We start from the raw sequence: 25,923 nt of genomic DNA, 5'->3' as shown, positions 1-25,923 counted from the left end.
GTCAATAAAAATTGGTCCATGCTCTTGTCATGTGAGTGCAGTCTGATTTTTTTTTTTTCTCCCACTGACCCATATTTTTGAATGGCTGAGCGCAATCTTGAGGCTATCTGCGCACGTTGCGTAATTACATGCAGTTACGCTGCGCTTTGTAGCGCAGCGTAACTGCATGCGTCCTGCGTCCCCTGCACAGTCTATGAAGATTATGCAGGGGCCGTGCGCACGTGGTGTATTAGAGCGCAGCGCTTCGGCTGCTGCCAGAAGCGCGCGTTCTAAGAAGTGACATCACTTATTCCGTGCGCTTTGCCGGCAGCCCCTGCTCTGTCTATGGCAGGAGCTGCAGGCAGAGCGCATGGAATCGTTTTTTTTTTTTTTTCACTACGGACATTTTCTGCAGCGATTTGAAGCGCACGTGTGCTCTTCAGATCACTGCAGAAATTTCTGCAGCGACTGTACGCAACGTGCGCACAGCCTTATTGTGGAAAATCGTACCTGCTGCAATTTTTATTTTTTTTTTACCTTGGTTTGAGGGAAACAATTGCACGTGATCTACCTTACTGAATTGGTTTGGTTGGATTGCACTTGAATAAAGAGTCATCTGCTGCAGCCATTATTCTAACAATGAAAAAAATAGTCAATAATCTTGTTTAGCCGGAGTTCCCACTATTCAATTAATTTCTCGTGACACAATTTTTGGGCCTATTAAGTAAATTAGGTTACGTGTATATATTTTTTTTTTTTTGTTTGTGTTTGCTGTGTTTTTTGTCTTTTTGGTGTCATGCTTTTGAATAAAGTTGCTTTATTTTTGATACTTCCTGGTATTTGGCTTTGATGAAATGTTATTGATACTGTTTGCGGAATGTGTGTGTTTAGTTAGTTTCCAAAGCGGAAATGATCAGAAAATACTTATGTATTTTTTTACCTGTGGATTTTCTGCAAATCAATAGGGAAACTCTGCCCGTAAATCCTCATTGACGTGTGTGAAAATGAGAAAAAAGCACAGTGCACATGAGCTCTCTAAGAATCCCATCTGCTTTGCTACAACTGAAAGACGCTGTGATTTTGGCGCAGTGAAAATGTGCAGCACCAAAACCTCACTGTGGGACCTTAACCCTGAATAGGACGCGCTCTGTGCGACCAGCCCCCATGCAGTGTATACTGATCCTGCAGCTGTGGTCAAGGCCGCAGTTCTCTAGGGTCGGGATACATGTGGGGGCACAAAGGGTTAAGACCTTGGGTCAGTCTGTGCAATTCCACAAATGTGCGTGCCAGTATGGCACCTCTTCATTGCTGAGCTGTGTCGGAGGCATAATCGAGGCATAATCGCTGCACAAGACATGCTGTAGCAGGAGGATGTCGTTTTGTCAGCAGCTGATAAGGGAAGCTGCCTGTTTTTCTAGTGAAGCTTGCTCACAGTCTCGTTCTGTGCTAGATTATCGTTCCATCACTGAAGATATCACTCAAGCATAGAAAGTGCCCATCTGCATCGGGTGATGGCTGACTGCCCCTTGTGTATGGCCACTACTCTAGATCTGCAGGTCACATACTGTATATTAGTATATGGGGCGGTTTTAAGCAACTTCTACTGTGTTTCACGCTCGCTGCTTTTTATGGGTGTGAAAATGCTGAAAGAGGTGACTTGTGGCTGATTTCAAAAACGCTAGTTCTCAAATTCATTCAGGGGAAAAAGAAAAATGTATGCAGTAGATCTGACATCTCATAACTATTGCTGGTATTGTGAAAGGCCGCTTTTAATTTGCAAAAATACAAATGTTGCTTCTTGTGAACATAGCCTTACACCTTATGAGGCTGTCCTGTTCAGGTTTTTCCTTGAGTTGTTTGATTTAGGCTACTTTCACACATCAGTTTTTTTCCATCAGGCACAATCCGGAAAAAAACGTATAAAACGGACCCGGCGCCGGATCTGTTTTATCCCCATTGATTTGTATTAGCGCTGGATTGTGCCTGATGGCCTTGCGTTGCATCCAGCTTTTGACAGATCCGGCTTAGGCTAGGTTCACATTTCCGTTGTTTTAAATCCGTCAGGTCAGTCAGCGACGGATCAGTCGTTTTTTTTTTAGTTGTCAACTGATGCAACAGATGTGTTTTTCACAGGAATCCTGTGAAAAAACTGATTTGTTGCGTCTGTTACATCCGCTGGGCGTCCGTTTTTTGACGGATGAGTCATGATCCGTTTGTGTTTGGGACAGCCCAGTGGGTGTGCCAAAGCTGCTGGGCATGCTCAGTAGAGCATGACGGAATCCAGCACTGGATTCTGTTGTAAGACTGGTTACGACGGAATCCAGCACCATAGACATCCATTACAAGCGTGACGGACTGCGGCGGATTCCTGCGTGGTGCGTCAATTTTGACGGCCAGAAAAACGTTACATTCTGCGTTGCTCCCCACCCAGCGGTCAGTCAAAATACGACGGACCGCAACGCAGCGGACGCAACACTAGGTCATCAGTCGCAATCCGCCACTAATGCAAGTCTATGGGGCACAACGGAATCCGCTAAACAGGTACCGTTGTTTACCAGAGCGGCGGATTGTGACTGATACATTTTAGCGGAAATGTGAACTTGGCCTTAATTGGCTAATGCGGCGGCCGGATGGAACGTCTCTTGTAACTATTTTTTGTCATTGAGAAAAACGCATCGCGGCGCGATACGGCGTTATTTACAATGGAAACCTATGGACGCCGGATACGGCGTAATGCAGCAAAAAACGGATGCGGCCGCCGAATCAGTTGTTTAAACTGCACATGCTCCAATTCATTGAATAAAAACGGATGCAAAACCGAATGTGCCGGATCCGTTTTTTGACGGGTCAGGTATACTGAATCTGTCAAAAAAAAAAAGGATCCGGCGCATCCGTTTTTTCATATTCTGCGCCAGAACCGTTCATCAGGCACAAGCCGGATTGTGCCTGATGTCAAAAAACTGATGTGTGAAAGTAGCCTTAGCATTTCGTGAATCTAGCTAGTAAACTTTTAATCCTACTTTATCAATAAGTACCAGTGGATGGGTGACATGATCTGTAGACGGTGTACTCTATTTGTTTGCACACACCATTTTTTGTTTTTTTTGGCATCAGGCACAATCCGGCGAAAAAACGGATCAGTTGCATCCGTTTTTTCCATCAGTTCCTTCAGCTTTTTGACGGTTCCGTTGTGATACTGAGCATGTTCAGTTCAAAAAAACCGATTCGGCGGCCGTATCAGTTTTTTTTTTTTTTTTTTTTTTGTTTTTTTTTTTTTTGCCGCATTACGCCGGATCCGACGTCTATAAGCTTCCATTATAAAACACGCTGGATCTGGCGCGATACGTTTTTCGTCGGAGACAAACGTTCCCCTCAGCGTTCCATCTGGCCACCGGACAAGCAGATTTTGCCGGATCCAGCGAAAGCCGGATGGAACGCAAGGGCCATCTGGCGTTAATAGAAGTCTATGGGGAAAAAAACTGATCCGGCGGCAACAGACGCCGGATCCATTTTTGCTGGATTGTGCCTGATGAGAAAAAACTGATGTGTGAAAGCAGCCTAAGGTTGATGGCACTTCTGGCTTTTATTAGTTGGATTCACAAGATCTTATAAAACTGTAGGTGTCGTTTTGATGTACAGATCCCTTTATAGATACTTTATTTTTTCTTCATTTTTAGCAAAATGTCGGTCATTGTATTTATTTTTCATATGTTTGGCTATAATCTAAATATATATAATATTTAATTCTATTACAAATTGTTGCATTACAGAATTTGTATCCTTGCAATATGTTAGGCACATTAGAGAACTATAATATTTTACCATGCAATGTTGCTTTAGAAGGATTTACCTAATAATCCCTAAAAATAATGTACAGAAATTTTGGAATGTTGCAGAATATATCTGCTTGTGCATATAAGTGGAAACGCTTACAGGTTTTACCCTGGAGGCCCCACTTGGGTCACTCAAGGTCCCCCTTATATATCAGACTTAGGGGTGCTTCACACACAGCGAGCTCGCTGCCGAGATCGCTGCTGAGTCACGCTTTTTGTGACGCAGCAGTGACCTCATTAGCGATCTCGCTGTGTGTGACACTAAGCTGCGATCTGGCCACTGCTGCGAGATCGCTGCTCGTTACACACAGCCCTGGTTCGTTTTCTTCAAAGGCGCTCTCCCACTGTGACACACAGATCGCTGTGTGTGACAGCGAGAAAGCGACGAAATGAAGCAAGCAGGGAGCAGGAGCTGGCATCTGGCAGCTGCGGTAAGCTGTAACCAAGATAAACATCGGGTAACCAAGGTGGTTACCCGATATTTACCTTAGTTACCAGCCTCCGCAGCTCTCACGCTGCCTGTGCTGCCGGCTCCGGCTCTCTGCACATGTAGCTGCTGTACACATCGGGTTAATTAACCCGATGTGTACTGTAGCTAGGAGAGCAAGGAGCCAGCGCTAAGCGGTGTGCGCTGGTAACTAATGTAACCATACCCGATGTTTACCTTAGTTACCAGTGTCCGCAGCTTCCAGACGCCGGCTCCGTGCAAGCGCAGCGTCGCTTGCACGTCGCTGCTGGCTGGGGGCTGGTCACTGGTCGCTGGTGAGATCTGGCTGTTTGACAGCTCACCAGCGACCATGTAGCGATGCAGCAGCGATCCTGACCAGGTCAGATCGCTGGTCGGGTCGCTGCTGCATCGCTAAAGTGTGAAGGTACCCTTAGAGGTGGTTCACCCCTTTTCATTACTGGCCACATTATGTTGAGAAACAAGGTAAAATACCTTGTGTTGCCAGTAGTGCCTGTGAGTGGCACTATTGCGGTCTGCTCATCCCTATCGCGTGACCTGTGATGTCACGTCAACTTCCTGTTGACCTGACATCACCGCAGCCGGGCCCAGTCTCCATGAATTGCTGGGCTGTGGGCAGCGTTTCACCGCTCATCCCAGCCCAGCTCCTCTCCTGCTTGCGGCTCTGCAGTGAAGGAGAGAGCAGGGAGATGATGGGCTGTGATGAGCGATGACACGCCACTCACAGCCCAGTCACTCAGGAAGGCTCTGGCCCAACTCGGTTGATATCACTGGACATCAGAGGTAACAGAGCCCAGGGTTCACATGAAGGGAGTGAGCGGACCAGAATAGCTCCGCTCAGAGGCAATATTGGCAACCCAAGGTATTTGAGAGAAGCCTTATTTCTCAACATAATATCGATGTGGCTGGTAATGACAAGGGGTTGAACCACCTCTTTGATTTTGCTGGACCTGCCAATAGGGTTTGTCTGCCAATCTGTGTATGGAGGCTCTGTCACAGAGAACTCTGGAGCCGGAGTGCTCTGGGGTATGGAGAAGTCGGAGAGCTAGCTGTCGGGTGAACTAGCCTTCAGCTATCTAATGTGTACAGGGCATCTTACACCTCATTAAGGCGATGTGCACACAAGGCATTTTTGCTACCCCCCTCCCATTCATAACTCCATAAAATAACTATTGTCCCAACATAGTTTTGCTTCTTAGTATACTGTATAATAGGCTTTACGTCCAGGTTCCTGTTTTTAAGAGGAAGCAGTCACTCATGCTTAATTGACTAACGGGAACCTTGCATTAGATTCCTACTGCGCGAGTCACGAGCTGCATGAAGGACACCTGCTGTATTATTGCAGACTTGAATATTTTTACTACTGTACTTTACTCATCAGAGAAGACATACTTTGAAAGGCCTACCTTCTCCCTGCCCTGCATCCCCATAATGACTTGACCTTTCTCTATCTGTATAGGGGAGCTGGGCAGAGAGAATCCACCAGGGATCAGCCCCTAGGACTAGTAGTACATGACATAAGGTGTCTGGCCCACTTTTCAAAGTTTGTTTCTCTGAATTGCTGCAGGGTTTGAGTGGAAAAAAAATACACAGATGCAACACACTGGCTGTCTGATTCATGGTTTAGATAGCATAGAAACTTGTTGAGTTCTCTTATTCTCTATAAGCTTCTGATATGGTCTACCATTGCTTGTTAGTAGTAATCTAACCATGTGGCAGTAAAGAGTCATGGTCTCCTGTCTGTAAGCATGCCTTCCCTTCTTAGTGATGGGTGGACCCAGACTGGACTGTAAAAGTCCGGATCCATGCAGTTTAACCCTTTCACGACCGGCCGATTTTTCGCTTTCCGTTTTTTTTTTTCGCCATTCTTTTTCTGAGAGACGTAACTTTTTTATTTTTCAGTCAATATGGTCATGTGAGGGCTCATTTTTTGCGGAACGAGCTGTACTTTTAAATGAAACCATCAGTTTTACCATATTGTGTACTAGAAAATGGCAAAAAAATTCCAAATGCTGAAAAATTGCAAAAAAAGTGCGATAGCACTATAGTTTTTGAGATATTTTATTCACTGTGTTCACTATATGGTAAAACTGATGTGTGGGTGTGATGCCTCAGGTCAGTGCGAGTTCGTAGACACCAAACATGTATAGGTTTACTTTTATATAAGGGGTTAAAAAAAAATCGGAAGTTTGTCCGAAAAAAGTGGCGCACGTTTTACGCCATATTCCGTGACCCGTAGCGTTCTCATTTTTCGGGATCTTAGGCTCAATGACGGCTTATTTTTTGCGTCTCGAGCTGACGTTTTTACCGGTACCATTTTTGCGCAGATGCTACGTTTTGATCGCCTCTTATTGCATTTTGCGCAAAAGTTGTGGCGACAAAAAAACGTCGTTTTGGCGTTTGGAATTTTTTTGCCGCTACGCCGTTTACTGATCAGATTAATTGATTTTATATTTTGATAGATCGGGCGTTTCTGAACGCGGCGATACCAAATGTGTGTATATTTTTTATTTTTTTAACCCTTTAATTTTCAATGGGGCGAATGGGGGGTGATTTGAACTTTTAGGTTTTTTTTTAATTTTTTAAAACTTATTTTTTTACTTTTTTTTTTTATTTTACTAGTCCCCCTAGGGGGCTATTGCGATCAGCATTCCGATCGCTCTGCAGTATCTGCTGATCACAGCTGGAAGGCTGTAAACAGCAGATACGCTGTCTTTCTCTTTTGCTGTGCCCCGGGCACAGCGAAAGTGAAACCAATTCATGTGTAGTACAGGAGTCATCACATGACCCTGTACTACCATGACAACTATCGGGAGTCACGTGATCGCGTCACGTGACTTCCGGTTTCGGCGGTAAGTAAAACTTTACCGCGATTGCGCTTATAATGGCGCTGTCATGTATTGACAGCGCCATTATAAGGGGTTAATCGGCACGAGCAGATAACGATTCTGCTCGTGCCTAGCAGGCACACATCTCAGCTGTGAAAATCAGCTGAGATGTGTGCCGATCGCAGCATGCTGCCGCCGGAGGACCGCGGGCAGTAAGATTATGTCATTTAGGACGTAATTTTACGGCCCGCGGTCGTTAAGGGGTTAAGGCTACTTTCACACATCCGGTTTGAGCCCTGCGGCTCAATCCGGCTGTGAAAACTATGCAACGGATGCGGCGAAAACACCGCATCCTTTGCATAAGTTTTTACATGCGGCCCGTCCGTTTTTTTCCGGTTGCGGCATGCTACTGAGCATGCGCAGTGGAAAAAACCGCATGCAGCGACCGGATGCGGTGTTTTTTCGGCATCGCGCCGCATCCGGCCTCCATAGGTATGCATTGAAAAATGCGCCGCAGCGGCGCGATGCGGTGTTTTTTGCCGGAGCAAAAAACGTTGCAGGGGACGTTCGATCCGGCCGCCGCATCGGCTAAATCTGCCGCATGCGGCCAAAACCGGACCGAACGCAAGCCCCTGCGAGACAATATGGCACTAATGTAAGTCTATGCAAAAAAAAACCGCCACCGGCGTTACAAGAGCCGGTGGCGGTTTTTATGCAGAACGCCGTATTGTGCCGCAGAGCAAAAATCCGGATGTGTGAAAGCACCCTAAAAGGTACCCCGGTGCTGGGCCTGCAATACTGTGTGTAGATCCGGCACTAGAAAAGTTAGAAAAAAAATTAAAAAAAATAGGAATAAAACGATCGCGTCATACTTACAAAGGCTCTGGCGCGGCTGTAACTGCTCCTGCGGCCTTTCCTTCACTTCCTGGGCCGCTCATTATTGCTTATCCATATCCACTTCATTCCCCGCCCACAGGCTGTCCTGGTGTTTGTGCTTGGTTGTAGTCAGATGTGCCCCCCAGCCTGTGTGACAGTGTCTGCCTGTAAACAATCACAAGTGCTGTCTGCGGGTCAGTATCGTGGCATAAAATTAAGCAGTTGCCGTGGGGTCCCCCCATATTATGATACCCAGCCATCTGCAGCCTCTAGCCCTGTGCTTATCTTGGCTCTGCATCAAAATAAGAACAATCACATGCGGCTTTTTATTATTATTAATAATAATACATTTAAAAAAAAAAACACGACACGTGGTCCCCCAATTTTGATACCCAGACAAGCTGGTGGCTGGTATTCTCAGACTGGGGAGGGCCATGCTTATTGAACCACCCCCCAGCCTAAAAATGGCAGCCTGCAACCACCTGGGATTGTCGTATCCAATAGATGCGACAAGCCCGACTCTTTACCCGGCTCTTCCCGATTGCCCTAGTGTGATGGCAATCGTGGTAATGAGGGATTAATAACAGCCCACAGCTGCCACAAAGCCCTAGATTAGTAATGGATGCGTCTGAGATGACACCCCCTTATTAATAATGTGTAAGTGAAAGTAAATAAACACAAACAATTAAAAAAATCCTTTATTTGCAATAAGACAAAAAACACCATCTTTCACCACTTAATTAACCCCCAAAACACCCCTGCAGGATTGACGTAATACACACGAGGTCCCACGACGATTCCAGCTCTTGCTACATCTGAGGCACAGCTCGCGATCACGGATCATGACCGAATGCTGTAACTGCAGGCAGACACTCAGAGGTGACCTCATTCAGGTTATTTGCTGTCACAGCTGGAGGTTCCCATGGTCCATCGCCTGTGACTGCAGGTGACCTCACCTCAGGTGAGACCTGCATCTCCTGGCAGAAAACAGTCGGGGTTTTTTTCTTAAGAGATGTAGATTTGGGGCTGAAAATTTTACACCATATATATGCACCCAATCTACACCTCCTGCCAAAAAAGTGGGTTTTTTTGGTTTGGTTTTTTTAAACTCGTTTTGATGCCAGAAGGTGCAAATTTAGTACTGAAATGTCTGCACCAGATATCAGCACCAAATTTGCAACTCCTGGCAGAAAAACAGTGGGTTTTCTTTTTTGCATTTTTGGGCCAAGAGATGCAAATTTGGTGATGACAGTTTTACACCATATTTATGCACCCAATCTACACCTCCTGGTAAAAAGTTTTTTTTTTTTTTTTTTTATGTGGTGGGTCATTCCGTGTCAAGTGGACCAGTGGTCCCCACTCGACGTTCTCCGATTTTGCTGAAAATTTATAAGGATGTACATGTATGTTTGAAAAGAGGTTCTGTAAATTTTTAGGGCCAGATCTCAAATATATTGGGCACTGTTGACCTTTCACTGGAGGCCCCCCCCCCCCAAGTCTGCGGCTTCAGCTAAGAGGATTTTGCAAACTTTGGCACATAGCCATTAGAGTTCTATACTGGTTATGATGCTGAAGTTTGGCATACTAGCTCAACTTTTGCTGCTAAACGCAATAAAATTATTACCGGCTATGACAACAATATTTCGGCCGCAATTTTGTGTCAAAGTAGCTTGTAAAACGCCTCGCATAAAATTTATGCCAAACTTTGCCCATATATAACTCAAGACCAAAAACCAATAGGAACTGGTGCTTTACCCTGTACAACAAACATCTTCATGACTTTGCATTGCTGCAATATCACGGTCAAAGCATATGTATTTGTGGAAATATTCACACCCACATATGAAAAACTTAAAAAAAAAAAAAACGAATTTTACCTATTTTTAGGTCAAATTTCCCAAAAAGGGTACCCCTAAAATATATTAATTCTGTTATCATTTGAAAGAGCACATATTGCTCTACAAGGATCATTGGGGTTTTTTTTGGAGTCTCTCCATTTAAGAAAAGAAAAATGCCACTGAACATGGTGTTATGTATGCACATAATGCATTGATTTTGTGTTGGATTTTCAGATTCTTATCACATGTTAGAGTTGTATTGTTGCTAGCAATGTCTATTATAATCAAAAACCTATAAACCTATTGACTATTGTTACATTTTAATGCATATATTATTTATTTTTTAGTGATGGAGAATGAAATTGATGACAAAAAGATTGGCATTTCAAGGGTGTGAAATGACCCTTCATCTTCCATTGCCCATGTAGATGGATCTGTCAGATCAGAAATGCCTTTTGTGCCAATTGCAAACCTCCTGCCAGGGCAATACATTGCCTGCATTTACGATAGGAACTGGTGGATTGGAAATATTTCTGAAATTTCAGTCGACGACCATGATGCATTAATACATTTTATGCATCCTCATGGAGCAGCTAGCTTCTGTCACTGGCCTGTGAGAAATGATACATGCTGGATTCCCGAGCAGTCAATCATTGCAATAATTCCAGCACCAGCTGCAACAGCAATGGGCGACAATACAGCTTCTCTGAACCCATTATGTTGCAAATTCAGCAACAATTCCAGACCACTTACTTAGACTGAACATTATGGCTTGGGAACCAACAAAAGATCCCCAATATTAGGCTTGGGATCTAGGCAAAGACACCCACCCTCAGGCTTTGGAACCTGCGATAAAGAGACCACCCGCGACTTGCCTTGCACGGCTATCAGCCATGGCTCCTAGGCGATGGGGCTGCCAATTCTCGAAAGACAGCATTATTACAATTCTTAATAGGATTATAATACCAATTCTTAGTGAATTGGTTGTGGTATAACCACCATGGACCAATACAAGGGTTTGAATAGTGCAGTTAGCATTCATTGCGTATTAATAAATAACACCATGTTCAGCGGCATTTTTCTTTTCTTAAATGGAGAGACTCCAAAAAAACCCCCAATGATCCTTGTAGAGAAAAATGTGCTCTTTCAAATGATAACAGAATTAATATATTTTAGGGGTACCCTTTTTGGGAAATTTGACCTAAAAATAGGTAAAATTCCTTTTTTTTTTTTTTTTTTTAGTTTTTCATCTTCTGTGGGTGTGAATATTTCCACAAATACATATGCTTTGACCGTGATATTGCAGCAATGCAAAGTCATGTAGATGTTTGGTGTACAGGGCAAAGCACCAGTTCCTATTGGTTTTTGGTCTTGAGTTATATATGGGCAAAGTTTGGCATAAATTTTATGCGAGGCGTTTTACAAGCTACTTTGACACAAAATTGCGGCCGAAATATTGTTTTGTCATAGCCGGTAATAATTTTATCGCGTTTAGCAGCAAAAGTTGAGCTAGTATGCCAAATTTCAGCATCATAGCCAGTATAGAACTCTAATGGCTATGTGCCAAAGTTTGCAAAATCCTCTTAGCTGAAGCCTCAGGCTTGGTGGACCCTCCAGTGAAAGGTCAACAGTGCCCAATATATTTGAGATCTGGCCCTAAAAATTTACAGAACCTCTTTTCAAACATACATGTACATCCTTATAAATTTTCAGCAAAATCGGAGAACGTCGAGTGGGGACGATTTTTAAAACTGTTCCACTTGACACGGAATGACCCTGGTGGGGTTTTTTGTGTTTGTGTTTCTTTTTGCCAGGAGGTGTTAATTGGATGCATGAATATAGTGTGAAAATTTCAGCACTAAATCTGCATCTATTGACAAAATAAAAAAAAATCGGTGTTCTGCCAGGAGATGTAGGAGAGTTCACAGAGTAGAATGAGATCTCCTGAGGTCAGGTGATTTGCGGTCACAGGTGGAGGACTGTGAGAACGTCCAGCTGTGACCGCAAATAACCTGAGTGACCTCACCATTGATCGCGGCTCAGTCATTCTCTGTCTGCACTCACAGTGGGCAGTCATGCATTATGGCCGCTCGATGTGATTCAGATGTAGCAGAGCTGAATTGTCGTCGTGGGACCTCGTGTGGATTACGTTGGACCTGCAGGGGTGTTTTGGGGGTTAAAGTGGTGAAAGAGGGTTTTTTTTTTTTGTATCTTATTCCAAATAAAGGATTTTTTTCGATGTTTGTTTTTATTTAACTTACAGATTAGTGATGGGGGGAGGTCTTATAGGCAGATGCCTAGCATTACTAATCTAGCACTTAGTGGCAGCTGTGGGCTACCATTAACCCCCTCAATACTCCGATTGCCCTGGTGCGGTGGCAATCAGGAAGAGCTGGTTCTAATGGATGCGACAATCCCAGGCAGCTGCAGGTTGCTAGTTTCAGGCTAGGGGGCATAATTATGGCCCTCCCCAGCCTGAGAATACCAGCCCTCTGCTGTCCAGATTTATATTTTCTGGGTATCAAAATTGGGTGGCTTGTATGCCCCCTTTTTTTTTAATAATTAAAAAAAAAAACAGCCCACATGCGGTTCCTCCTGTTTTGATTCACAGCTAAAATAAGCGCAGGGCTGGGGGCTGCAGCCTGTAGTCTTGGGCTGCATCTGTGCACTTGCTGTTTTTAGAACTTTTTGCTCATATTTTCTCAAACATGGGCATGGTTATAAATAAGCACTATAATATTATACTGTCAGTTTAAATTCAAGTGATCAGTTTACTTTTTAAAAGTAATTGCAGTTTTTACATTTTTATTATATAAATCGAAATCAATAGTACATATAAAAATGAACAAGTTTGTAATATAACTTGGCAGAGAAGTCTGCTTCTTTATACTCCAGTACAGATCATTAACTCTCAGTTTATGTGTAAAATCTGTATTCAGTGAAGGCAGATCTTCCTTAAAGGAGTTCTTCTGTATGCCTACGTTTCCTTGTAAAATAATAAAATTTCAACTACCCTTTAATTCTGGCACTGTTCCAGTAGTGTTGGCACTAACTCTCCCAGGGATCCAGTGACATTATGTAGTAGCTACTTCACTTTCCCATCTTCGGACGTATCCCATACATCCAGAGGAAGTGAGAGCAGCAATACTCCCTCCGGATGTAAGTGAGCTGTCCAAAGGTGGGGAGAGTTATGCCAGCGCTGATTGGCTTTCAAGGATCATGTGTCATAACAATGTTATATGATCCCCAGGACAGGCACTGTTGACATTGCTGGAATACTGTGGTGGGGAAAAAAGCACAAATAGGGTGTTACCTGGTATGGGGATAGAAATGATATAAAGGAATACACTCACCTGGTGAGGTTGTGCCAGTCACAACACCTTTCACAAGCTTGTGAGTGTTTAGTGGTTAGCAGCGGCCCTGAGATAACGTTATAAAATATATAAAGAGAAAAGAAACGGGTTTTGCGCCGCGCTAAAAACCAGGGCTGTGGAGTCGGAGTCGGAGTCGTGGAGTCGGAGTCGGAGCTCATTTTGGTGGAGTCGGAGTCGGTATAAAATGCACCGACTCCGACTCCTAAAATATATAATAAATTGGGGACAGGAGTGCAATGCAGAATGTGCTGAATATTTTACTAAATAACAACATTTAGTATAATGCTTATATTTAAGTGAAAAATTTATTGTAGTACAATGTGAACATCAGACATTTAATTGTTTTTATGATACAATAATCAAGATATTTGGATAGAACATAAAATATTTATTGGAATACAACTTTAGAACACAAAAAAACTAATAAATTGTAAATATGTAATATATATAATATATATATATATACAGTGTATATACACACACACACAAGATATATATGTAATCTACTGTATATTACATAGTGTATTACATATTTACAATTTATTACAGTTTTTTGTGTTCTAAAGTTGTATTCCAATAAATATATTTTATGTTCTATCCAAATATCTTGATTATTGTATCATAAAAATTATTAAATGTCTGATGTTCACATACACATATTCATGTACTACAATAAATTTTTCACCTAACTATAAGCAATATATGTAGGAGTCGGAGCCGGAGTCGGAGCCGGAGTCGGAGCCGGAGTCGGAGCCGGAGTCGGAGCCGGAGTCGGAGCCGGAGTCGGAGCCGGAGTCGGAGCCGGAGCCGGAGCCGGAGTCGGAGCCGGAGTCGGAGCCGGAGTCGGAGCCGGAGCCGGAGTCGGAGCCGGTGCAAGAGAATTTGAGGAGTCGGAGTCGAAGGTTTGGCTTACCGACTCCACAGCCCTGCTAAAAACCACAGATGTAGTAGATTAAAAAGATTTCCTTTTTATTTTTACAAGTCTACGCGTTTCAGAGACATCTCAGTCTCCATCAGGAAAAATTATTATTTTTTTTCCCTGATGAAGGAGATGGAGATGTCTCTGAAACGCGTAACTTGTAAAAATAAATTTTCTGACATTGCTGGAATGGAGCTGGTACCAGAGGGGTGTTATATCTAGCCTTTGTAAAGGGGATGGGGGGGATTATCTAGACTCGTGTTCTACTGAATGTTCTCCTGGAACTGTTTCGCTTTAATGTACTGCCCAAATGTGAAGTGAATGTTTGTTTATTTTTTTGAGTCCCAATTTCTGCCTGATTACCCATCCCTGGTTCTTTCCCCATCTAGGTATTACTGCAAAGCACTGAAGATCATACACCATCTGAAAATCTCAGACTTTACTCCGATGTGTATGGAGCCGCTCTGAGAAGCTTTGCAGACGCCCGACCTTACCTGACCACGGAGTGTGAAGATGTTCTGCTACTTATTGAGAGACTTGTATTGTAAGTGACATATCGTGCACAGCTTTCCCCTTCTTCCATCTTTGTGAACACTTTTTTACATTTGTGTTGTCCTTTCCATTTCAATTTCTCTTCTGTACCCTGTTTGGAAATGTGCTTTTCCATGTCTGTATAAAATCCATATTTAACGGTATGCCATCTTTTGTTTTTCTTCAGGAGTTGCTTTGAAGTGATTCTTTGCATGAATGAAGAGGACTTTTTATGTGACTTTGGGTTGCAATTTAAAAAGTCTGTTCTGGTAAGCTGGAGCTTTACTTTTGGCTTCTTGTACCTTTGCCACTAATGTAATTTCTCCTATAGCAATAAGTGAGAATTAATGCGGAGTTGTCATGCTAGTCCTCCCTGTACAGGGCGCACCAAATTCTGGAGTAAATACTAATGGCAGGACTGCCCTCCATACGTCCACATAGAGCATTCCCGCTTGCCTTGATGCTGAAGTGACAGCCCTGCTGCATATGCTTCATTCTGAAGAATGAGAACACCTATATTACTCATCATATTAAGTATTCTTTACTGATGTTGTCAGATTAATAAAACAAAAAAAAGATTATTTTTCACATAAAATACTGTTACTAAGATTTTTTTTTTTTTTTCTGTTATTTAGGATGCTCAGGCCATATTAATTGAATTTGGACATGGTAATTTGCAGTTATTGGTTGATAACATCAAGCATGGAGGGGCCTGGCAACATCCAGTTCTTGTTAAAATCCTGTCTCGGCAGACAGTACAGGGTGAAGAAGGTGAGAATGCCAAGTATGCGTTTACCAGTAGGTAATTTTTCAGGTATTTTAAATCTCTACAGCACTGTCCACCAGGGCACTACTATCCTTCCCGCTCAGAAACTGCAACTTTAAGAATCCACCACTGGCAAAGGTGAATGGCATTAAAAATGAAGGGTTATTGACCACCCAGCTGAAAAAGTAGCAACAAATGTTTTGTTAATGGGGGCAATAAATTATTAAATATAAATCCTTATAATCAAGGAATTAAATTCAACTACAGTGAAACCTTGGTTTACGAGAACAATCCGTTCTGGGAGTGTGCTTGTAAACCAAGTTACTCGTCTAGCAAAGCAAAATTTCCCATAGGGAATAATGCAAGCTCAGACAATTCATTCCACAACTTGTGCAAGGTCCCATCCTGATCCCCTATTGTGCCATTCCACACACAAACACGCATGCACGCACACACACACACACACCTATTATGCTCACCTTACCTTCTTTTCCCTCGCCGGCTTCCTGGTTCTTGTAGTTCGCCGGTACAGGATATGTGTCGGGTAACCGTCGCGACCGATGCCGGAGCTTCCGCTGTCAGAACGCTGCCTTTGAGAAGCGGATGTGTATCGGTTAACCATCGCGATGATGGAGGAACTTCCGCTGTCAGCCGCTTCTCAAAGGCAGCGTGCTGACTAATCAGAAGCAAGCGGCTCCTGCCTTTGGCATCAGCGCGCTGGCAGCGGAAGCTCAGGCATTGGTCGCGATGGTTACCTGATACACATCCTGTACCTGCGAACTACAAGAACCAGGAGGCCGGCGAGGGAACAGAAGGTAAGGTGTGTGTGTGTGTGTGTGTGTGTGTGTGTGTGTACTGCAAGAGCGGGTCAGAGCGCGGTGAAAGTACAGATCTGGAAATGTGTGCAGTGAGTATTGTGCTCGTACAGCAAAGCTTGCTCGTAAACTGAGTTACAAATTTACAGCAAGCTTTGCTCGTATAGCGAAATACTCGCACACCAAGTTACTCGTAAACTGAGGTTCCACTGTATTTTCAAGGCGCAGATAAAGTACAATCGTTTTTAAAAAGCTCGAAGAAATGTACCCATAGACAACCACTGGCGTTCAGAGCATTAGAATAGAGCAGCAGATCACACTATTGCTCATACGTTAGCACACCGCATTCAGTGAAACCACACATGAGGCTGCAGTGCATAAATGGTAATGTGTACAATATCTGTTTGTATGTTCTAAGTTCAGATAAGAAAGTCCAGTGTGACTCCAAAGTAAAAGACCCAATGTGCCTCAAATGTTTGCTTAGGCTGGAGAAACTCTTGCGTATGGCTCGCACAATTGCAATGTGAGAGAGTCTCGCATTGGTCTCGAACCAATGTTAATCAATGAGTCGGCTCCGATCTGCGGGGTTTTTTTTAAGGTTTTTTTTGTTTTTCCTCAGCTGAAGAAAAAAAAAAATCACAGCATGCTGCGATTGCTCAGGTATCTTGTGCGAGATTCACCAATGCAGATCTATAGGTGCGAGAAAAAACACACGGACCATCCTAGTGACATCCGTTTTTATGAACACAATTATATCATGTAGTAGAGAACACTGTAAATGGTCCAGTAAATGACTAATAGCTGCTGAGAAAAAACTGATTGCACATGGATGAATAATCTCAACCCCTTTCCGACCTGTGACGTACTGGTATGTCCACAGTTCTGTCCTTGCCTTTGATGTAGGCTCGCACGCCAATCCCATTTATTTCCCTGCACATGGCGACTGTAAACGTGTCTCTAACAGCTGCGGGTGGACCAAGATCCACTTGCGACTGTTAACTAGTTAAATCTTAAATCCCGCTGTCTGAGATGGATATTAACATGCGCCAGTGGGGAGCATGTAATTTCCTGCTCCCATTGGAGGCCCCGTGACTTGATTACAGGACGCTGATGGGTTATCATAACAGCAAGGGGTTTGGCTGATGACCCCTCTGTCCATCATAACACTCTTACTTGGCTGCGAGACTTGATTAATAGCTTCTGCTGTACAAAGCCGTTCTGATGCACTGCTCTTTATAAAACAAGGATTCCAACAATCGTAACTTCAAGTCCCTAAGGTGACTCGTAAATACCATATAAAAAAAAAAAAACCCACGTACAAATCACTCCTCCTTTTGTTGTATTGAAAATAAATCCAAATGTTCACTCTATCAAAATATAAAATAAACCATTCGGTAAAGAGGCTTATGAAATAAGAATTCAAAATGCCAGAATGTTTGTCTGGCACAACATTGAAAGAAGTACAGTGGAACCTTGGATTACGAGCATAACTGGTGTCGGGAGTGTGCTCTTAAACCATGGTACTCTTATATCAAAGCAAATTTTGCCATAGGAAATAATTGAAATGCAGACAATTCGTTCCACAACCCAAAAATATTTACTGATTTTATACAAAATTATTACAGTAATACAAGATAATGTACTGTATTCGTATATAATTACAGTACACTAATACAACATACTGTACAGTAAAAAACATAAAACAAATTACACTGCACTTCCAATAGAATTGTTGGTGTGCGGGATGTATACTATAGAGACAAAAAAATAATGTATAAATGTAACAAATTATTATTCCAGTACAATACACAAAAAAAACAGACCCCCCCCAAATCTATTCTCCCCAAATTAAGAGCAGAACTAAGCCAAATGTGGGGTAGGAATACTGCCCAGGCAGATTACAGTACAAGCAATGTGCTGCACTGGTTAGAAAGTACAATACTGTATCCACAAATGCAAATTGATAGACCTGCTATATAGTATATACTGTATAATGTTATACTGTATACAGTACTGACAATTACCTCCAGAGCGTGTTGAAACGGACAGAACCGGAAGTGTGAACAGTAGGCATTTGCTCTTATTTCAAAGCATTGCTCTTAAACCAAATTACAAATGTGTAAAAAGCTTTGCGTGTCTTCCAAAATGCTCTCAAACCAAGTTACTCTTAATCCAAGGTTCCACTGTAATTTAAAATATTGTATCTACTGTGAGGTAGCGTGGTCGGCTGCGCAGCAGAAGACACGGGATCCAGGCATTAAGGTTCACAGCACACGGTTTAATGTCCAAAACAAAAGTCCACAACAATATACATGTGCCTCTCCAGCAGAGAACTCAGGGAGTTCTGTTCACTCCCTCACACCCGGCACACCTGCCCTCGTTCCTGTTTCCTATTAACCCTTCCTTCAGCCTGTAGGGAAACAGCATTAACCCTGTAGTGGAGTTACTTTCTATCATGGAGGGAGCACAACCGGGGCGAGACATACCGGCCGTCATAGATAACCCCGGTCACAGTCTCACACTACCCTAAAATACTTTCAGGGTGCGACAAGAAAGCTGTAGCACGGCCCCAGATTCCGAAATATTAGAACGTTACGGGTCTCAGGCAAGCCCAACTCATCCTGAAAAAAACAAACCCTCGGTTATATTGATGGACAAATAAAAAGGTTATGGCTGTTGTAAGAAGGGGAGGAAAAAATAGTGCAAGAAAATGGAAAATCGCAAGATCATAAAGGGGTTAATAGCGCGAATAACCCTTTTTGCTTTGAATTTTACAGGTAGTGTAATGCTCTTATTGAAGTACTTCTCAGCGGAAGCCTCTTTTACAATATCGGTCAGGCTGGATTCACACTTCTGTGTTTTGTAGCCTGTACTCTGGATGTGCTGCCTGGACTAGAATGGGTCTCCTTATCCGAAGCTTCATATGAAGCACAATATAATAATATACAATATACAGCACAATCAGAGTACGGACTGGAAAACACGGCCTAAGCTTCAAGGTATACCGGTGATCACAAGAATTAAAGGCTCTTGCTATAAGGAACAGGCATTTCATTTTTCAGAATACTGATCATCTTGGAATATTTCTTTATATAGTTGTATGTTTTATGGTGTTACATATTATATATATATAATTTTTTATTTTATGTTTCTCCATGGCAGCTTCTAATTGGATATCTCAAGAAGATCCCTGTTTTCTACAGATGCGCATTAAACATTTAATGAAGACAAACTGCATGGAGCAAGCAATGCTCCTGTCAAAATTTTTTTCTGAAACCGCAGAGACTTCAAGCAATTTCTTTTTCCGACAGTCCTTTATAACATGTCTATGTACAATGTTACCAAATGAAGACGCTTTTAAAGAGGTATGGAGTTTAAAGGGGTTGTTCACTACCCGCACAACTCCTTTTTAGATCTATATATTTCCCCATGTAAAATCCAGCATATGTTCTCCGGTGCTGGCATGGATTCCCCTAGGACTTGTGTAACATTGTCATATGAACCCTAGAAATAAGTGGCTGCTTCCTTCTGACGAAAGTAATTGAGAAGAGGTGAGAGCTGCTGCTGCTCTGACTTCCTCCATATGTCAGTTATGTCTGAAGGAAGTGAGAGTGAAGTGGCCAATGATTTGCTTCAGAGCTTGTGACAAAACGTCACACGAACCCCAGGACACATGCCGTGCACAGCTCTGGAAAAGCGCCTGGACCAGAGAGGAGTATAGTCTGTAATTGGTACAAATCAGGGAAAATATCGTGATTGTAAAGCTGTTGTCGGAGTAGTTGGACAGCCAATATCAATTTTTTTAAATAAATGTTACACGGTTTCTGAGATCCTCTCAGCTGCTTTATGAACATCAACCACATCAAAGCTGAGAAAGTTGAATTTTCATGGAAATGGTGAACTTATAAAAGCCAAATTCCAAAAACTTTGGCTGAAATTCAATAATATAATATTTATTCATTTATATAGCGCTATTAATTCCACAGCGCTGTACATTAGCAACGAGGGGGAAAGAAAAAAATTTGCCCAAAATACAAGCACTTATGGGGAACAAAAGTCATCAACCTCTAATCCTCTCTGGACTGAGTGATTCTCCAATTTTTTTATTTTATTTATTTATTTTTTTTATTTTTTACTGCCTTGTGCCTACAGGGCTTTTTTCATGCCTCTTTCCTTGCATTTTTTAATTAATAAAAAAGCAAAAGAAAAAATCTTCCAGGCAAAGTCTGAGAATCAAGATGTGCTGTGCCCACGTTGCTTTTTTTTTTTCGTGCTCTTTTACTGAAAAAAAGAAGCAACATATCAATTATGCCTCCCCCCCCCTCTATCTCAATAGATAAAAAGCATGAGAAGAGGCTTTAAAAAAAGCATGAAAAAGTAGGTATTTTTTCTTAAAACAAACTAAAAGTGGTGCTATGTTCCGAGATCCACAATGTTTTCACTTTTACGTTAACGGAGCTGTGTTGTGGGATTTATTTATTTTTTTGCGTGGTGAGCTGATGGTTTTTATTGAAGTCTTATCTACCTCTAATATTTATTTTATTTTCCACAAAGTGTTCTGGGGTGTCTTTTTTGTTTCTTTATTTTTTTTAACCCTTTTTACAGCGTTTTACCAATGTAGGATAAATCTTTTTATATTTTCATAGACGGGACTTTTACGGACATAGGAATACCGCATATTTTGAGGGTGGAGATTGACTAGTCATCTTCAGTGTTACTTGCTTTTTAGCTCTTCTCTGTTTGGCTTTAGCTTTGATTGTATACCCTATAAAGTTTGTTAATCTGAAGTGTACCTCATGGCTTGTCAGTGGCTCCAGCTTCAGTTTTTATGCTGTTAGGCTGACACACCATTTTTCCAGATTGTTTGCTGTGTGCTAGCACAAGCTCATCTGAAACTCGTGTAGAAATATGGTTTGGCTTACAAGCAATATCCAATCATTTTGTTTACCTCTTTTTATAATCTGTAGATTTCAAAAATGGATGGGAAGGATGTTTTGGATACAATATGTAATCTGGAATCTGAAGGACAAGTTAATGCTGCATTTATTCTTTGCACCACTTATCTTACACAGCAGCTACAAAATGAAGTCATGTCTTACTCCTGGTGAGTGCTTGTTTACCACTTTCACAAGTTGTGTCTTAACCACAATCTTTCCTCTGTGAAACTCCTCAGTTGTCGTCACTGCTGATACGTGTGGAAATGCATGTCAAGAGAAAAGGAACTTGTTTTAATCATATTGTTTGTGTGTGTGTGTATACAGTATGTATGTCAAATTAAATATACACTGCTCAAAAAAAGGTAACACTCAAATAACATTCTAGATCTGAATGAAATATTCTCACTGAATTCTTTGTTCTGTACAAAGTTGAATGTGCTGACAACAAAATCACACAAAAATCGATGGAAATTAAATGTTTTAACCAATGGAGGCCTGGATTTGAAGACACCCATAAAATTAAAGTGGAAACAAGTCATAATGAAAATCAAAACAAGACAAAATTAAAGTGGAAACAAGTCAAAATGAGGCTCAGTATTGTGTGTATCCTCCACATGCCTGTATGACCTCCCTACAATGCCTGGGCATGCTCCTGATGAGGTTGCGGATGGTCTCCTTAGGGATTTCCTCACAGACCTGGACTAAAGCATCCGTCAACTCCTTGACAGTCTGTGGTTCAACGTGAAGTTGGTGGATGGAGCAAGACATGATGTCCCAGATGTGCTCAATCGGATTCAGGTCTGGGGAACGGGCGGGCCAGTGCATAGCTTCAATGTCTTCATCTTGCAGGAACTGCTGACACACTACAGCCACGTGAGGTCTGGCATTGTCCTTAGGTGGAACCCAGGGCCAACCACACCAGCATATAGTCTCACAAGGGGTCTGAGGATCTCATCTTGGTACCAAATGGCAGTCAGGCTACCTCTGGGGAGCACATGGAGGGCTGTGCGGCCCTCCAAAGAAATGCCACCCCACACCATTACTGACCCATTGCCAAACCGGTCATGCTGAAGGATGTTGCAGGCAGCAGATCGCTCTCCACGGCGTCTCCAGGCTCGTACCCCTGTCACGTCTGTCACATGGGCTCAGTGTAAACCTACTTTCATCTGTGAAGAGCACAGGGCACCAGTGGCAAATTTGCCAGTCCTGGTCTTCTGTGGCAAATGCCAAGCGTCCTGCATGGTGTTGGGCAGTGAGCACAACCCCCCATCTGTGGACGTCGGGCCCTCATGCCATCCTCATGGAGTTGGTTTCTAACCGTTTATGCAGACACATGTACATTTGTGGCCTGCTGGAGGTCATTTTGTAGGGCTCTGGCAGTGCTCCTCCTGTTCCTCCTTGCACAAAGGCGGAGGTAGCGGTCCTGCTGCTGGGTTGTTGCCCTCCTACAGCCCCCTCCACGTCTCCTGGTGTACTGGCCTGTCTCCTGGTAGCGCCTTCATCCTCTGCACACTACGCTGACAGACACAACAAACCTTCTTGCCACACATTGATGTGCCATCCTGGATGAGCTGCACTACCTGTGCCACTTGTGTGGTTGTAGAGTCCGTCTCATGCTACCACGAGTGTGAGAGCACAACCAACATTCAAAAGTGACCAAAACATCAGCCAGAAAGCATTGTACAGAGATGTGATCTGTGGTCCCCACCTGCAGAAACACTCCTTTATTGACTGTGTCTTGATAATTGCCAATAACTTCCATCTGATGTCCATTCCATTTACACCACAGCATGTCAAATTGATTGTCAATCAGTGTCGCTTCCTAAGTGGACAGTTTGATTTCACAGAGGTTTGATTAATTTGGAGTTATATTCGGTTGGTTAAGTGTTCCCTTTAATTTTTTTGAGCAGTGTATATAATTATACACACTATCGCAGTGCGTGAGTACACCTCAAATTTTTGTAGTTACTTTCTTTTAATGGGCCACCACTGAAGATATGACCCATGTAACCCCTTCACGACAGGACATACCAGTACGTCTTAAATCCTGAAGGCGTAATTACCACAAGCTGCTACGGTGAGCCAGCGGCAATTCCTGCACGTCTGCTGATTAGAAGAGCAGACCCGTGCGTTTATCAAATGCAGGTGGATCCATGATCTACCCATACCTGTTAACCCATTAGATCACGCAGTCAAAATGTGACAGGGACAGAAGTGAAAGTTTTAAAAAAAATTAAACTAAAATTTCAAATCACTCCATCAAAAATTAAACTGTTAAAAAAATAAATACACACATTTAGTATTTCTGCATTCAGAAATACCCACCCTATCAAAATATAAAATCAATTAATCTGGTATGTAAACTGCGTAGCGGCAAAAAATAACAGGCAATCAAAACATAGCATCTGCGCAAAAATGGTACCATTAAAAACTGCCGTCACTGAGCCACATATCCTGAAAAAGGAGAACGCTATGGGTCGTGGAAAATGGCGCAAAAAAATAAGCGCCTTTTTTTTTTTTTTTTTTTCCAAACTTCTGAATTTTTTTTCATGTTTTAGTATCTACGAACTCGTACTGACCTGAGGTAGTATATCAACACATCAGTTTTACCATATAGTCAACATGGTGAATAAAATACCCCCCAAAACAATCATGCAATCGCACTTTTTTTTTTTTTGCAATTTTTCATCACTTAGAATTTTTAGCTTTTTTTTCCAGGACACTATATGGTAAAACTCATGGTTTCATTGAAAAGTGCAACTCGTCCTGCAAAAAACAAGCCTTTATATGGCAAGATTGCCAGAAAAATAAATACGTTTCGGCTCTTGGTAGAAGGGGAGCAAAAACAAAATCTGAAAATCGCCAGGGGGTGATGGGGTTAATACAATGTAAAGTAGTCGGTGTACAGCTTGTATAACAGTGCAAATTTGGCGTGCCCTCTAAATGACTCAACACACAGCCATTAATGTCTAAGCCAATGGCAACAAAAGTCAGTACACCCCTAAGTGAAAGTGGCCATATGTCAACATTTTGTGTGGCCACCATTTTCAAGCACTAGCTTAATTCTCTTGGGCATGGCGTTCCTTAGAGCTTCACAGGAGCCACTGACATCCTCTTCCACTCCTCCATGATGACATTACAGCGGTGGTGGATGTTGGAGACCTTTTGCTCCTTCACCTTGCGTTTTGAGGCCCCACAGATGTTCAGTAGTGTTTACGTCTGGAGACATGCTTGGCCAGTCTAGGACCTTTTACCCTCAGTTTCTTTAGCAAGGCAGTGGTAGTCTTGAAAGTATGTTTGGGGTTATCATGGTTGAATACTGCCCTGCGGCCCAGTTTCCGAAGGAGGGGATCATGCCCTGCTTCAGTATGTCACAGTACACGTTAGGATTTATGGCTTCTTAAATGAGCTGTAGCTCCCCACAGCCAACAGCAGTCATGCAGCCCCAAACATGACACTCCACCACCATGCTTGACTGTATGCAAGATATACTTGTCTTTGTACTCCTCACCTGATTCTAGCACACTTGCTGATACCATCTGAACCAAATAAGTTTATCTTGGTCCCATCAGACCACAGGACATGGTTCCAATAAACCATGTCTCTAGTCTGCTTGTCTTCAGCAAACTGTTTGCAGGCTTTCTTGTGCATAATTTTAGAAGAGGCTCCCATCTGGGACAACAGCCATGCACACCACTGTAATGCAGTGTGCAGCGAATGGTCTAAGCACTGACAAGCTCACACCCATTCCTTTACCTCTACACCAATGCTCGCAGCCCTCTTACGTCTATTTTGAAAATACAACCTCTGGATATGATGCTGAGCACATTATTATTATTATTAATAATAATAATAATAATAATAATATTTATTATTATAGCGCCATTTATTCCATGGCGCTTTACAAGTGAATCACATGTGAAGCACATCACTTCGTTTCTTTGGTCGACCCTGGTGAGTCCTGTTCTGAGTGGAACCGGTCTTGCTAAACCGCTGAATGGTCTTGGCCTTCATGCTACAGCTCAGTTTCAGGGTGTTGGCAATCTTCTTATAGCCTAGGCCATCTTTATGTAGAGCACAAATTCAATTTATTTATTTATTTGTTGGAAAGCTCCTCAGGGAATTCTTGTCACATCATGGAAATATTGAACCTCCAGTGACCAGTATGAGGGAGTGTGTGAGCGATATCAAATTTAATACACCTGCTCCCCTTTCACACCTGAGACCTTGCAACAGATGACACCTGGGAGGGAGACTGGCCAATTGGGTAAAGATGGGACATTTTCACTTAGGGGAGTAATCACTTTTGTTGCCAGCAGTTTAGACATTAATGGCTGTGAGTTATTTAGACGACACGCAAAGTTTACTCTGTTTTTATATAAGCTGGACAATGAGTACTGTACATTCTATCAGTGTCATCCCATATAAAAATGTGAGGGGTGTATTCACACATAATAGAAGTGTGTGTGTGTGTGTGTGTATATATATATATATATATATATATATATATATATATATATATATATAATGTGTGTGTGTGTATATATATATTATATTTTTATACATGCGCACATACATATATGCATACATACTTTGATAAGGAGCAACTGCTTTAGGCTACTTTCACACTTGCGTTGAACGGTATCCGTTGCATTGCGTTGTGTAACGGATGCAACGGATGTGTTGCATATAGTGACACAACGGATGCAACGGATGCTGCAAAACGCAATTCGTTTTGATTTTTTTTTTTTTTTTTTTTTC

General features: G+C 42.5%; 1 protein-coding gene across 1 annotated transcript in view; it reads left to right on the top strand.

Moving 5' to 3' along the window:
- Nucleotides 1-25,923, top strand: part of RLF (RLF zinc finger) — a 41,067-nt gene that overhangs the window by 2,550 nt on the left and 12,594 nt on the right. Inside the window, exons 2-6 of the mRNA XM_075336073.1 lie at nt 14,503-14,657; nt 14,832-14,913; nt 15,280-15,415; nt 19,388-19,590; nt 21,193-21,329. Of these exons, the coding sequence (XP_075192188.1) occupies nt 14,503-14,657; nt 14,832-14,913; nt 15,280-15,415; nt 19,388-19,590; nt 21,193-21,329 (713 nt within the window). The remainder of the gene's footprint in view (nt 1-14,502; nt 14,658-14,831; nt 14,914-15,279; nt 15,416-19,387; nt 19,591-21,192; nt 21,330-25,923) is intronic.

This window comes from Anomaloglossus baeobatrachus, chromosome 2, assembly GCF_048569485.1.
Source record: "Anomaloglossus baeobatrachus isolate aAnoBae1 chromosome 2, aAnoBae1.hap1, whole genome shotgun sequence".
NCBI lineage: Eukaryota > Metazoa > Chordata > Amphibia > Anura > Aromobatidae > Anomaloglossus > Anomaloglossus baeobatrachus.
The sequence above is the reverse complement of the archived record's forward strand: the minus strand, read 5'-3'. Positions and strand labels throughout refer to the sequence as shown.